This window comes from Plectropomus leopardus, chromosome 19, assembly GCF_026936395.1.
Source record: "Plectropomus leopardus strain MGB_pleo_1.0 chromosome 19, ASM2693639v1, whole genome shotgun sequence".
Lineage (NCBI taxonomy): Eukaryota > Metazoa > Chordata > Actinopteri > Perciformes > Serranidae > Plectropomus > Plectropomus leopardus.
In genome coordinates this window covers 15,507,314-15,523,464 of record NC_142194.1, presented here as the reverse complement: position 1 = coordinate 15,523,464, position 16,151 = coordinate 15,507,314, and the positions used below count along the sequence as shown (strand labels likewise).

General features: G+C 39.4%; 1 protein-coding gene across 2 annotated transcripts in view; it reads right to left on the bottom strand.

The window, feature by feature from the left end:
- svild (supervillin d) overlaps positions 1 to 16,151 on the bottom strand; it is a 62,298-nt gene that overhangs the window by 30,458 nt on the left and 15,689 nt on the right. For both annotated transcript variants that reach the window (XM_042507583.2, XM_042507584.2), the window contains exons 2-5: positions 15,396 to 15,913; positions 9,003 to 9,037; positions 3,559 to 3,614; positions 969 to 1,066 (exon numbers count right to left, since the gene is read on the bottom strand). In XM_042507583.2, the coding sequence (XP_042363517.2) occupies positions 969 to 1,066; positions 3,559 to 3,614; positions 9,003 to 9,037; positions 15,396 to 15,775 (569 nt within the window). In that variant the 5' untranslated portion in view covers positions 15,776 to 15,913. The remainder of the gene's footprint in view (positions 1 to 968; positions 1,067 to 3,558; positions 3,615 to 9,002; positions 9,038 to 15,395; positions 15,914 to 16,151) is intronic.

The following is a 16,151-nucleotide window of genomic DNA, read 5'->3' as shown; positions in this document are numbered from 1 at the left end:
ACACAATCAATTACCAACCACTGATATGGCAGTTTGTGATCAATATAGGCACTGAGCCAGCATGATAAAGACACTAAACTTGGACTTCGTTAAGACGCCACTCTGCTCATTATCATCTCATCTGATGGGTGTTTCTGACCTTTGGAAGGCAGGGATGCTCGGATACATTCCCTTTTGATTTTAACGTGCCTCTAATCTCTATGCAAAGTCTTTCTTTTGGGCAGTTGATTTATTTTTTTCACAGGATTGCTTATTTCTACGATGATGTTTGGTTAGTCGATGCATTGTGATTGAGCTTTGCTGAAAATGTCAGTGATGAGGTTTAGTTGCAAAAAGTCAAATGTACTGATATCACTTCTGACTTGGGTAGGAACTGAAGAGTTCGTGGGTCAGTTCAAACTCTATGTTGCCAAAAAGGAATTAACTTAATTATGTCTTTAATCTATCTACACACACAAACAAGGGGGACATTTCTAATGGATTACACAGATGGACTCTGGCTCAGTCCAGGCTTCAGTTGTTACAGTGCTTAGTACATTTTGGCAGCTATTAGCTTCAGTCTAGTTTGCATCACCATGGCTACCACGCAGCCCTCAGTGTTGTGTTTGTGCATGTGTGTGAAATATACTGCGTGGCATCAGAGGCGAGCTCTGCAGGTTTATCTGGTTTACCACTGCAGCTGTTTGCATCATTAGAAAGCCTTTCAGTTGGTCTGTAATTAACTCTGTCCTTCACTCAGTCTGTGTGTGTCAGTTGGTTTCAAGGTGATTCTGTTTGTTTTATCTGCTTGTGTTGTGTTGCATGTGTAGTGTACCGCAGACCACAACATCTATTACTCCAAAGGTGAAAAAGAAGACTCCATTCAAAGTTTAAATGCAGTTATCCTGACACTTTCCTGCAGAAGCTACAGTTTCCTGTTTAAGTTACAGATTCATTTCAAAGTCAACTCTCAGTTTGAGCGTGCCTACCTGGTAGAGGATTCCTCTTCGTCACTGCTCATTTGCTGGCACTTGACCCCATCATTGGCACGCCGGCCGCTGCTTCCATCCTCCATCTCCTCCAGGTCCTACGGGCAGAGAGAGGGGCGGCCGTAGCCTACAGGTTAGGATTATGTTTGCAAGTTTGCTTACGTCCTAACTCAGCTGTAAAAGAAAGTAAAAAAAAAAATCTCAATAAGGGGAGTGAATGAATGAATGAGGCTCCACCCATACACTTGAGTGAGGCAGTTAACCCCTTAAATGCTTCAGCAGAGTTGCTCAGGTTGGTTCTTAAGTGTGAGTGTGATTGTAAAGTAAACAATAAAAGCTAAAATGGAGAGAGATGAATACTGCTCCTACTTCATTTTCCAAATTAGCGTAAAGTACCTTCAAGGGAGCCATTATAGTTTGTTTTTCCTTTTTTGTCTTTTACTATCTTTGGAGAGTAAAGATCCCATTAAGACATATGACACATAAAAATATGCTGCTTTGAATTACAGTTTGTGTCTCATGTATTTTTTTCATAAGAATCTCAAATTTACCTGATTAAAAATTCTTACATGGGATCTATTGTTCTAACTTTCAGGGTCATATTTGCATTTGAGGTTTCCACTAGAAAATCTTTACATGCTTTGATATTTTTTAAAAAAAACAACAATTTTGTTTTCATCATTCCTCATTTTCCTCTGTGGTAAAACACCTGTATTCACCCTCTTTTTTTACTTGGAAAAATGTTGAGAAACTATATTTATAATTCTAAGAATTATGCATACATATATGCGAATTTACAATTTGTTTTTGTTTTCTACTTTCCTTTTTTAGCAATTTTTTACATAATTTTCTTGTACTTTTTACTAATTTGTTGCAAAGTTCTTACTAGTTCTTCCCATTTTTAGAAGAAATCAATCCAGTTTGCTCAGGTTTCAAAAAGTGAGTAATTCAATGACTTTTCCAAAACTTTCAATGATTTTTACTTATTCCAACGCTTTTCCAGGCCTGGAAAACATGACTGTAAAATATCATGATTTTTCCTGGGGTTTTTTTGAATGACCCTTGGATCCATGAATACAAATGGACTTTATCTTTCTCCACAAGTCTCCATGTTCAGATTTCATTGTCTCAATCTGTGCCGGGGAGCAGACTGTAAGCTCACTCCTGTTCTGTCTCCGCTGCTCGAGACACTGACTCACAGGCTTTCAACAGGGATTGTGAAGGAGAAATGAGTGATAAGAGGAAAGTGAAGACAGCAAAGGAGTATCTGTCACTGCTGATGACTTTAAAGCGAGACACCTTAAAATACCAGAGATCTAAGTCCGAACAAGGGGCAATGAGAGCAGAGGAAAAAAGAGAAAACAAAAAGTCCTGTGACTGTAAGATTGCCTCTTTGTGGGAGCTTGTTTTCCCACCAGGTTTTCCTGCCATCTGGGTTCACTTGGCTAACCTTGGCACTGCTCCTGGCCCGTGAAGGCCAAGTCAGAACAGCTATTTACATCCAATATCATGAAGACTAACCACTTGTGAAACTTGAGCAGCCTGGGAAAGATGGATACCATCTTCATTTTTAAGCCCATGTGTGTATCTCCCATAGGATTGGGGACATTGTCAAGCTTTTGTTCCTAAATGGATCTTTAAGCTCTTTAGACTTCTGCTTTCAGACCTCCATGGACTGCGTGTGTGTTTGTGTGTGTGTGTGCTTGTGTGTGTGTGTGTGAAGTCATGACTTTGGCCAAGTGAGCATCCAGGTGCGGGACAGCTCCGTGCTGTATGGAACAGCTCAATTTGTTATTAATGGAGCAAAGATCCAAGGGGGGTTGAAGCATACACCAGCTGCGTTGGAAAGGGCTGGGAGTTAATCAGCGAGGGATATGAAAAGATTTAACCAAAGTCTGAAGAAAAATATAGATTCAGCATCTGTGACACCACTCATACGTCTAGAAATGTTGTTTTAAAGCTTGGATTTGGTTTAGTGTGTGATGTCATTTGGAGCTATTAAATCTAGATTTGGGCAAAAGCAACACAGTCACACACACAAAATCAATCAAACAATACGAAATATTTGGATAAAGGAAGTTGGAAGTTGGTATGGGATGATGCATGGAAGTGAGAGTTCTCCTGGCTGCAGTATCTTTTTTTTCATGCCTTCCTGGAATTTCACTGCAGTATGTGGTTGGCGCTAACCTACAGGGCACGTGATGCGCACTACATGCAAAGCATCTTCAATACAGCCTCTCCAGTACAAAGTTAATAATATGATTAGAGTCCGTACATTTGACAGAGTTTAAAATCACACAGTTGTGATTTCTAAATACCCTGGTATACCATAATACAGTGATATCCCACCCTTCCTACCTCCCGGTACCATACTTCTTGGTACACATTTGTTTCTTTACACATACTTTCTAATATACATATGCTTAATATACACCATAGTTAAGTGATTCCAGTGCGATTTAATGCGACTTTAGGGTTTTTTAGAATTTTTTTGATCATTAATCACAATTATTTTCCCTGGGCTAACCTTAGTTTCATAATATTCATATCATCCCATGTTTATTAAGAAGACAAACCTAAAATATCATACCTTTAAAAGAGACATCTTGGAAGTCTTCTTGGCTGAGTCCTCAGGCTTCTCGTCACCTAAAAAGAACACACACGCACACACGCACACGCACACGCACACGCACACACACACACACACACACACACACACACACACGCACACACGCACACGCACACGCACACGCACACACACACACACACACACACACACGGTTAATCATGAATACAACAGTGAGAGGGATTTGCAATTGCTTCCTGCCAGTGTAGTATGATATGATCAGTCAGGTCATCTCAGAATGAGAGTTTAAGAAGGAGTGTATGTGTTTGGTATCCACATCATAATACATTGTTTTATGGTCATGGAGATGGTGAGGTCAAACAAAGTCATCAATACACTAGCCTTTTGTAAATACAGAATACAAATGCATGCAAAGACAGAACAGAGCATGGACATGTTCACAACGGCAGATTTAACAGATAATTTAATGCATGCCTTTGCACACACAGCCACACAAACCGCCACACACACATATCAGTCTTTGCTGGTCAAATGGAAGTTTTCCTTGCTGAAAAATGTAGACAGGAAAACTGATAGGATATAATCTTATTGGCTTCACCCATGATTCTAAGCTAACTGAGAAAAAGGAAATGAATGTAGTAGTATATCGCTCGCCTCAGGATGAGTGTGTTCAGACATACAGTACAGTGAGGGTAAAACCATCCTGCATCTATCTGTCAGTCAAGCGTTCATGGTGAGATAATGATTTTCTTAAAGAAAGAAATCCCATTATTGTGTGTGTGTGTGCCTATGTGTGTGAAAGAAAGAATCATTTCTCTTGCAGAGTTGTCTAATCAAAAACAGCCCTGAGAAAATAATCTTCTAATCCGAACAAAAGGAAACCATTAAATTTAATGATATTCCAAAACAACGCAAATTTCTTAAGTCAGCGCACTTAAATCCACTCTCCCACTCTAAATCTGCTTTTATTGCCTCGACAATGAGACATTTCAGCTAAAATTGTTACCCCTCCAAAGAAAACAAATGAACAAACAAATCCACATAATGTCTATGATAAACTCCCCCTTTCCAATGGAAAAAAGCTTCTCTGTTAAGGTCTTGTACTCTAGTGTTTTAATACTGCAGATTTATGTCTCAAAGCTCCCCTGCTGTCCAGAACTGAGCATGATTTAGTTCAGATGATGACACAATCATTACGCATTGCAGAGCGGTGATTCCCCACAGACTGCACTCTCTTAGTTTTGACTCCAGTCCAATCTTTTTCACATCATCATCCATCCAACGTCCAAGCGAGAGACGGAGAGAGAAAAAAGAAACTCAAGAGATGGAAAAAAAAAAATCTCCACTTAAGTTCACTGGCTTTTCCATAAGTGTTTTCATCCATCTCACAAGACTGCTGAGTTATAGCTGCTGAGAGCTTATTGGATGGGCCTTTGACCTTAGAATGGCCAGAAGAGTCTGCACATATGTCAATATTAGCCAACAGAATCTGAAGAGCAGTGTAGAGTTCATCAAATCTGCATAATGTGTTATACAGCTTTCCCCCACCACCACGACAATCTAATGAAGAGTGTTTGAGTCACAGTGAGCTTAAATCATTTTGATTGCTATCTATACTGGGCTAATATCAGCATGATAGAGTGCAGTGGAAACCAGTATCTAGCTGAAGGCTTCTAAAATATATTCACTGTCTTGTGGGAGTATTGTTGGGTTAATTTCTGATTTTGCCGGTCCGTGTATAAACTTAAAATGGTTTGATGTACACAGACTGGCTTAACTGCCATTTGTTATTACAGCACATTCTGGCAAATTTAAAAGCAGCCTTAGTCATAGTGCTAAATTCAAGTCAAATTGCATTAGCACTAAGCAGTAGTACAGCGTGATTAATATATTATGTTTTTAAAAAGACTAACTTAGCCACTAGTGTGATACAGGTCAGCTGCAGAAATTAATTTACTGCTGAGAGTTCAAATTCAGCAGGGCGGGGGGAGGAGCATGTTGTGTTTTTGTTTAATTTTGGGGTTGAGAGAAGGAGACATGGCAGAGATATCCCTTTAAAAAAGACTAAAACTGTACCAATATGGCAACATTTTGATTTCAAAGTGAAAGGAAAGAGCTGTCCTAAGTGGCTGCAGGTGTGTGAATTGAACTTTTGTCGTCTGTGATACTATTTATATCTGATGCTTGCTTTGAAAGCACCATAGTGGTGAAGGAACGGTTGATTCATGAAGCTGAAATGAGGAATTACCTATAGGAAACCTACTTTTTTCCCTTCAATAACCTAAACACAGTGTCAGCTGGCTCGAGGGAGAACGCCTGTGAGCTGAAAGTTTCTGCTGAGGTAAATGATCATCGCTAAAAGTAAGTTGAGCCAGTTTTACTTGCTGTTGGTTATACTGTATGTAACTTCCAGTCAATATCAAAAAAACGTGTTTTCTGATTTAAAAACTAAAGTTACAAACATAGAAGGATAGCAAGTCAGCTACTCACACATCTTTATGTGTTTACGTCTGGTCTGATATTAAACACACAGCTGATTGCTAATAGGTGGTTTGTTTACATTAAGTGACAGAGGAGCATATTTTATGGATTTAATGTGGACAGAGAGCTCTATGACATGCTACATGATAGTTAGACACTAGTTTTCTATTAGGACACATTATGGGTCATTATGTTTCACTGAGAACTGACTGCAGACTCATGTAGGACCCCTAGTAGAATTTGGTAAACCGGTCTGACCCCGTGTTCAGCTTAATATCAAACCGGTTTGAAAATTTTCACACCGGCCTAACCCTATTCAGTATAAACCAGTTGAATGTATGCCTTACTGGCTTGTGGGAGAGTTGAAGAGTTGGGGAAACCCTTGATGTGACCACAAGAAGCGTTCTGGCTCAGAGCACTGACTCCACTGCCAGCCTGGACAGGAAGCTCATCAGCCATGTGAATGCACCACTGATGCTCTCAGACTCTCTTGCTTTCACACGCACATATCTCAACTACAAATCAACACTAACTGCTTTTTGTTCCTCTTTTTGTGTCTTTGGTGCTCTCTAATACAACAATTCTGCTCTTAACTTTCAACCGCAGAAACACACTGGCCTTGCTGACAGATATTCAGTCTTTCAAAGAAAAGGGAAAACCTTAGGATTCTGGATTATTCTGCAGTTCTGTTTCTAAATTCAAGTCAAGTCATTCAATATTTTTTTTGCCTAAAATAATGACATTACATTTAAAGCTCACATAGGTAGTTACATTTTTTGGCTCATGTGGGCAAGATTTCTACAATAAACTTTGAGTCTATTTGTAATACAAGTATGTATATTGAGAGAACACTAGACTTCTGATAGCATATATTTTTAACTTGCATACTAGTTTTATACATAACATGGTAGCAGTACGCACAGTTTATATTTTTCACACTTAACACACTCAGCACATTATCCATATTGCAATTTAAATAATCACACAATAGTGCTAATTGTCTATTACTGTATTTCTTAGATTGATATTTTACACACTAACATACTTAGCATATTATGCATACTTTATTTTATATATATACATTTTTACATACTATGCTAATTGTTTACTCTTACTGTATTTCTATTTTCTATTTTTATACACTTGTTCTGTCTCTATGCTGGCATCAGAGTGACTGTAACGAACCACAAAATTTCCCCCCGGGCATCAATAAAGTATTTCTGATATTGTATTATTAGATTTGTCTTCCCACTCTATCTCCCAGTTTATCAGATCACAAATGACACAAGAACTGGCTTGCTAGCCACCCCATGGTTTCTCTGTGGATAGCGACCGGCCCTGAGTCATTGGATGCTGTATCCTGGATCTAGCCAGTGAAAACCTGGAGGTACGGACAGACCCGACTTCCCACAGCAAACTTTCTGCTGCTACCGTTACACAGGTTAGACCTGATGTTGCGCTGGCCAATTTTAAGCTGCTACTGTCGCAGTCAGAAGATCCATCTCCTGAGCTGTTGCTCGCTATCGCACCGGGCAGTAGTCCACAGTGGTGGGGAGAGAAACGGAGAGACTGAGGGGTGGCTAAATAACCAATTCTTGTCTCATTTGTGGTTTGATAAACAGACAAGGTTTCTACAGTCTAAGGCAACTTAGATTTAAGACTTAAGACATTTTTTAAATGCCACTTAGAATGAAATTTAAGATTTAAAATAATCACAATTGGGTAAATGGGTAAATCATTGAAAAAAATAGGTGTTAAAATAGGTCTGAGTGAATGAGCTGCGTGCAGCTGCACAATGAAAAATGATTAAATAAATCAGTTATGGCAATATGCAGCAGAGCAGATAATTAGCAGACACACGTCTTTGTGTTTTAAATCTACTAACCTACTGAATGTCATAGCACTAATCTAACAATACATGATTTAGCTCTGCCATTTACTATTTGTGCTTATTGCCCAAGTGCACAGGGAAAAATCTAGATAAAATGCAACATTTGAATCAATGATTGGACTGTAAAACTATCAGAAAACACAACAGGTTAGACAGCGGATTGGCTTTACCTTTGTTTTAGCCCTCTTTGCCCCTCTGTATGATTAAATAATATGTTTGAATAATTATGAGATTCATTTAGACTTGGTCTGCCAAATTTTCTGATTAACTTGGGTGGAGGAGAAGATAAGAAGGTAAATAAATGTCATTTTACATTGTTTGCACTACACTGCTTCACATATCCTGAAATGCTGAAATAACCTGGGACCTTCCTATGACCTCTCTCTGTCACTATCTTTCTGTCTCGCACATGCACACACATCATTGACTGGCAAGCAGGCCAGCACGACAAAGCAAGACAGCCAAATCAGAGAAACACATACAGACAGGCAGGCAAAAAAAAAGGCATTTGACCACTGACACAAAAAGACAGACACACAGGCTGTGGGCTCAGGTGGCTGAATGCGAATGGGAAACGCAGCCAGCGGCCCATGTGTAAAATTAGCCATTTTCTCCTCTCTTTAGCAGCAGGCTCCAAAATTAGTTCATAATACTAGCTGGCTGTAACAAGCCTCCAGTGTTCTCACGTAAGATCAAACATTTGCACAGAAAGACACACAAGTGTTAGTGCACACCCACTAAGTCATGGTCTTTGAACAAAAAACTCTGTAGACACGTGCCAGACATAATCCCCCTTGTTTTCTGAAAAAGAAAAACCATCGCTCGAGGCAAAACGTTCACTTAAAATTAGACGCCGAACAGAGCAGAGCCAAAAACATCAGTGGATCTGTTTTCTTTCATTCCTCCTCAGTGGCAAAGTTTTAAACAGCCAACATCTATAAACCAGGTAGGTGATCTGACATCAGCAATGAGCTCAGTATTCCTTTAACACTGAGTAATAAAGAGAGCTTGAATGAGTTCAGTCTGTGGAACAAAAGACGATCTGAGCGCAGTGAAAGTGGAGAGTTCGTCTTACCCTTTGGCTCCTCTGTGTCATCAGTTTCCAGCAGCCTAGGAGAGACGGAGAGAGACGAATGAGGTCACTCTGTAACACACTCAAGCGATGACAGAGATTATGTGTCTGTCACAATTGAGGTTTGCAAACTAGACAGAGAAAATATTAAGTCTTACTTACACAACTGTAATCCAAAAATGTACTCAAGCCACATAAAAGGTGCAATATAAACCAAACTATCAACAGAGATGCTGACAGCCTCTTACTCTGCTGAATATGATCTGCATCTCACAACATTTACTCATGCTGCTCCTTAAGTCCCATGTTGGCAGTGATATAACAGCGCAGCCTCTGACGATGGCCATTCATCTCTAAGTAATGGGCGTTAAATATGGATGGGGACAGCAGCTGCCTGTGGGGTAGCAGCGATGATGTAACAGGAGGAGGGGAGAGGACTGCTTTTAACACAATAGAGAGTCGAGATGGACATCTGGGGGAGGTCAGAGGTTACTGAAAAAGGGTAGCTGGCCTCAAGCCGATCTGCAACAACGCAGCCATTTTTAAATTTTTTTTTTATGGATCGTAAAGGTTGACTATAAGTCAGATCCGTTTCTGATCCATGTACACCATGTCCCAAGCAACAGCGGCAAGCTTTGAAGCAAATTTTCCATAGTGGCAAACATCACTCGGGTCCATTACATGATGCCCTGGGGCAGGAGAAGAGTCTTTTCTGATTAACTTAAATTGGGAAAGAGACATCTGTGAATCAGTGGATATTTCTTTTTTTTTTTTTTTTTGGCAAAACACCCGCATCCTCTCTCACCTCCTCATACCTGGCCAATCACTGCATTAAGTTGGCGTGAAAGTCTAACTGACATTTTTGGAAAGTTCCCTCCAAGCATTTCCGAAAGTATACTGGCCCTTTAGCAAGGACTGTGCAGATGTATTACAGACAGTAATTAAATACTGGATCTGACTCAGTATCATGTGACTTTTCTGTGGACTGGTGTCATATTTGAGTTCCAAAACTGTGTTGAAAAGTAATTTTTACACCAGTATGTTATTACGAGTAATTTTGGGCTTGGGTTTGGCAACCACGGACATTTTAGTCAGTTTTGGGCTGGCACGCCTCAGTACAGCTTTGCGATATAATGGGAAAACTAAAAATGCAGCGCCAAAGTATTTATGGCGCGTGAATAATATGGTGCAGTCAGAGACGGGAAATGTAATAGAATATCACAAACTGATGTAGGTGTCACAATAATTAATTTAATACACAGCGATCTGTGGCTGTGTAAAAAACACATGAATTTTAAGTGATTATACAGTATCGCACAACGTTAGCTCGGCTTATAGAGAGTGTATTTACAGACCATGGTGACCTCAGTGACTGATGCCACCTAGTTCTCAAACTCTAACACCCTCCTCTGCAACCACAGGGCTCAGTGACACTTCATCATGATGGTCCTACGCACCCATAAAAACTAACCATAGAAGAGGAGTGCAGAGCAGAGAGGAACAGAAAAGCAGCAGCAATACAGACAGAATAATGGGGGAAGATGAGGAGAGAAAAACTACACATATTGTCAAATCAAAGCAGGCAAGTCATCAATCAAACTTCCTCTCTCTTGTTCTGTTACATTATGTCATATACACAAAGCATTAAGTGAGACACTGAAACAGCAATAAAGAGATTGATGTAAGAGCACAGAAGGGCTATAATTGTGACCGTGGCATAGTCAAAAGATTTCATTTTAATGTCTCTAATTTGTGCGCTTAACTGCTGGGAAGCTCAGTTCCTCATATGGCAGGTACTGGAACTGTGTAATGAGTCAGTCATGTAAACAATAATTAGCCCAAATCCCATTCAGTCCTGCTAAGGTGTTTCGATAACCCCAATGTGCCAGTAGCACAATTACTGGTGTTTACTACACATCCTTAATGACACACAGAACATCAAACCCCAAATACTTGAATATACCAGGCATTTGAGCTACATACAGGGTTCCCACACATTTTCATGCACATTTTTTTTCTTTTTCCTGACTTTTTCCTGACTTTTCAAGGAACTATAATAAAATTGTACTCAAATTTCCAGCCAGTTACCTGGTGTTTTTCAAACGTGACATTCAAACTCAGTTCAAGTGAGACAGAAAGAAAGAGAGAGAGAGAGACAGACTGGAAGGAGAAGACGAAGAAACGTACATGATGGTAAACAAAACGTCATGCACCAACACATATTAGAGATGCAATGCGTCATCAGCTACAGAAAATAGATGTGCCATTGTGTTACACCTCGTAAAGGTTATCCATGGAAGATTACTGTAACAATTTCATTGCAGACAACAAAGTTCCACAACTTTTCCACAACTTTCAGTGATTTTTTCTAATTCCATGACATTTCCAAGCCTTGAAAATGTGATTGGGAATTCCATGATAGGTTTTTCATGACTGTGGGAACCCTGTATAGAATTTTCTATGAACCAGCTGAATTTTGTATCCCATATGTAACAGGCACTGATGTATAGTCTTCTCAATCCCACAATCTTGCTTTTGTAAATCACACTGTGGTGAGATGATGTCACATGATTCATGGTTCTTCACTGATTAGTTTCTTTGCTAAAGGCTGTAAAAGATAAGGAATTATTTCTGTATAAGCAGTGCACTTATTTTTATACAACAGTTTAGTTGCCAACATTAACTACCAAGCCAAAGAACATGATGTTACTGCGTTGTTTTTGAAATACAATCAGAGCAGAAAGAAAGATGACATTACGTTTGCATGAAGAGATAACAAGTAAGGCTGTGGGACAGTACAGGATCTGTATTATAGTATTAATTTACTAAGGATGAATTTAAAGGCCCAATCTCAATGCACCCCTTACTCCTACCACTAAGCCCTTACCCCTCTGTTTTGCTTATTGATGTCCTCAGGTAGGGTAATAATAAAATAATACAAACAAATAGACCAAATACAAAATAAGTAAAATAAATTTCGATTTGATGACTTATTTGATGTGAAGCATGAAACTTGAGTTGTAAACAAATCCCAAGCATCCTGATAACCACATAAGGATGCCTGTAGCCCACGCAAGAGAAATCATCACAGCAGAGGACGACATATTCACCATGTATAGTGTCACATGTCGCATCTGTTTACATTAGCGCCAGCATCAACGACTATCCATGACGTAACAGGGTCCCATTTCATAGGAGGAAGATTTCAACCAGTACCCCTTGTTAGTCTGTTCTGAGTGACAAGGTGACACTAGAAAACAAGGGGCAGGACAAAAACAAGAAAGAGGATTGGGCCTAAGTGACAGTTAAATATAACAGTGCTAATGTGTTAAGGAATGTCACTCTTCGACTGTAACTTTGACAGGAAGGATTCTTGTCTGTCACAGATAAACCTGTTGACAGTTTTCATTATCGCTCAAACAGCTGAGTTCCAGTTTCCTTTATGCTGTTCCTGTAACAGACATGTCAACATGTTGCCTGTGAAGGTTCAGTGCATAAATGTGAAGCTGTAATTATAAAGGACATGCAAGTCAACCAGGAATCTGGCATTTATTTTTTTAACCCTTTGAAACCTGGGTAAATTGGCTTGATTTCTATAAAAACATGGGAAGAAGGCAAGTCAAGTTAAGTCAATTTTATTTATAAATCTATAAATCTGTTTGCCTCAGAGGGCTTTACAGAATATGACATCCCTCTGCAAAGGCAATGAGCAAGGAAAGAAGAAATTAGCCCAAATAAGCAAGAAATTTGTAAAAAAAAAAAAAAAAGTACAAGAAATTTAGCTGAAAATTAATAAAATAAATAAACAAAAATGCAAAAAGCAACAAAAAGCACAACACAACAAAATGGAAAATAAAAAAACAAATAAGAAAAAAAAAAATAAAATTACTAATTTTGTGCCATTTTCTGAACATTTCTTACCATATTGCTCAGTTCCTTTTTTCCCATCATTTTAAAAGAAATTGCACCAATTTGCTTAAGGTTTAAACGTTTAAATACTTGTGAAAGGCATCTGAAATCAGCACAAGAAAAGTGATGTCACTCCAGGTTTCAAAGGGTTAATATTTAATTCAGAAAAATCTTGAAGGGTGAGTAATGGAAATACAAACAATTCCAATTATCCCCTAGAATTGACACATATTATACAATTAAACCAAAAATATCTCGGGATCAATGGGCATTTTATTGGTTTGTTAACAATAGCTTCTACATGGCCTCCTCTGTTTATCTCTATTTGTTGCATAAGTACGCCTCCACACAAGAATGCACAGCTGGAGTGTGACATGCAGCAAATGTCATAACAAAACTGGCAAGATTAGTAGCTGAGGTGACAGGCATGCGAGACAAATGCGTCAACACGTCAACCCGCTTTCATGCTCCCTGTAATTACAAATGTAGTCCACAACTTTGTTTGACTTTACTCTGTATTTTGCCAGATATAATTTCTGTTGTGGCATGCCAAAAACAGTTCCTTTTAACATGCAAAATTTGCAAAAAAAATAATTTAACTTGTTAAATTCCTCATGCACAAAACTGATGCTTCAAAAGATTTTCAAAGTAGGTTAACTTCAATACTACTTTTACTAATACATTTTTTTTTACATAAACAGGGTAATATAAAAAACAAAACACAAAGCTCTGCCCTGACAGATGATTAAGTAGAATACTTGACAGCTGAGATTTGCTGAAACATGCCATGCTGCACGTACTGTATTTATTTTGCAACTCTATTACAACATAAGACATGTCTTTCCCAGTTTTATAAAATAATTGGCCTATAATACCCAACAAGCCATCACTCACAGCTCTCTAGATGTCTTGCTTCATTAAGTGCAGGGCATGAAAACTTGGCAGAGCCTAATAATCCTACCAACCCTGCAAGCCCCAATCTCTGACATTATCTCAGCACTCCGTCCATCTCAGTTCATCTCTCTCCATCGTCATTCCCTTGGGCTGTTTTTCAAGAACAGACAAGTCTGGCTGTGTGAATCCCCGGCTTGATTACAGCTCAAACATCCCCAAACCCACGACTGGGCATGTTTTTACTCCATCTACGCACAAAAATGTCAGAAGAACATTCCTGTGAGAAAACTCCAAAAGTCTTTCAGGTCACCCGAACAATACTGGTTTGTTACTCCCAGACGTCTTGAACATGTGTGATCCTCTGTACGACTGCTAAGTGAACCAAAACAAGCAGCTTGCATATCATCATAGCAAAACATGGCAAAATAAATGAGGCAGTAGGCTTTGCACACATGGCCAATTTTGGAAATGTGAGCTGCCGTGTTTACTTCTAACAGTAGATAGATCCAAGCGTTCTCCAAATGTGTAGACTTGTTGCCTCCTCTTCTCTCATTAACAAGCAGCAGGCCCTTTTACAGTAATCTCATGGTTATCTTTACTAGTTTATATAAAAATGTTCTTTAAACACAGGGATGCCTCAAAAGGAAGCTACTGTACTTGACTCAGCTGCAAATAGCAGGGATCTAATATGCTCAAAATTTAAGCAGATTTACATAACTAAGTATAAAGCCATTAGTCTGCACAATTATAATCTTTTTCCAACAAAATTAGCATGTGTATGCAATTGCTTTAAAGGTGGGAAAACCTGAAAAAATGTGCAACTAAATCTTTTCCTGTTCCCAGTAGACTAGAAACATGTACACGACTTTACATTGCAGCAGACGAGTACCTTTCTTTCTTTTTTTTTTGTTTTTTTTTTCCCTTGTTTGTCACGTTTGATTTCACGGACAGGCCAGAAAACAGGTTAGTAAACAGAGGAAAGTAGCATGGAGGCCAGTGAAAATGTTGCAGCAGTTACTTTTTTTTATATCGCTTAGCCTAATTATTCAGTCTCTCTTAAACTAAAAGCCAAATAAAATTTGAAAATTTTTCAAGTGGTGCTTGGAGGGAGATAAAGGAGGATGTCATTTATGTCTGTCATTGTGGCAGCAAAGAGGCTAAAATTAGCATGTCCACCCAGGTGTCGTACTTCCATCACTGTTGATCGGGAGCAGATCAGAGCTAGATTAATAAATACCTGACTACTTTTTGACCCCAGAGTGAACACTGATTGTAGCATTTCCTTTAAATACATACAGATGTTCGAGGATTTTTTTGTCTCCTGGGAAAGGATCTTTACTGGAGTCAAAACTGATATACACACAAGAATATCTAGATAATAAATGACGTCATTATTACAATCTATTCCTGAGATGTTACTCTGGGCACTACTTGCACTGGCCCCCTCAGTCTCTGTGCCCGGACAGCTTTGTGTTTTATGTCTTGTGCCCGAGTTTATAGCACACCACCGTTTTTCTATATGTTTTGGAAAAACAGTGGTGCTGGTCTTGCACAAAAACAGAACTTTAACTGTGACAAAGCACATAAACTCACCTCAAATGAGGGGACGTCTTCATTGTGGAGACAACTTCAGATTTAGAGGATAAGACTGTGTCTTCTTTGAATTGAGTGGTAAACTCTTTTTCCTCTTCATCAGCGTGCTCCACAGGTTCTGCTACTTTATTCCTGGGGCCCCTCCTGGTATATGTTTGCTCTAATGTATTATCCTCATATTTTCCCTTCTCCTTGGTTTCTGAAGACACTGTTTCCGATGTGTCTCCAATTTTCCTGTCCCTACGGACATATTTGGAGGTGAATTCGTCTGTGTTGCCATAACGTTCTGCGAGCTCCCTCCTCCTTTCTGCTTTGTACCGAGCAATTCGCTCGGCCTTGGTCTCTGGGGCCGAGCTCTGCAAGGTGTCTATTCCATCCATCTTAAAGTTGAGTTCAGTTCAGGGTACGAATGCAGGTGAGAGGATTCCAAGTTGCGACTTTAACCCAGATATGTAGATCAGCTTTATTGTAGATCTGCCTCAACAGAAGTGTCTCACTCCATCAAAATCATCCCAGTGCTGCGAATGAGAAAGCAAGACAACATTAGTGCGTCATGAATGTAGAGTACGATTTCAGATGACAGGCACTCTAAACTCGTGTAAAACTGGATGAACCAAGGCAGCTTTCATAGGAAACTGGCTCAGCTGTAAAGCACCAGGCCAAACCCTGCCCTGCCCCAGCTAATACCACCCCCCTGTGAGAATGATGTCAGCCAGCTCTGCTCAAAAGACAGCCGACCACCACAGTGAGACTCTC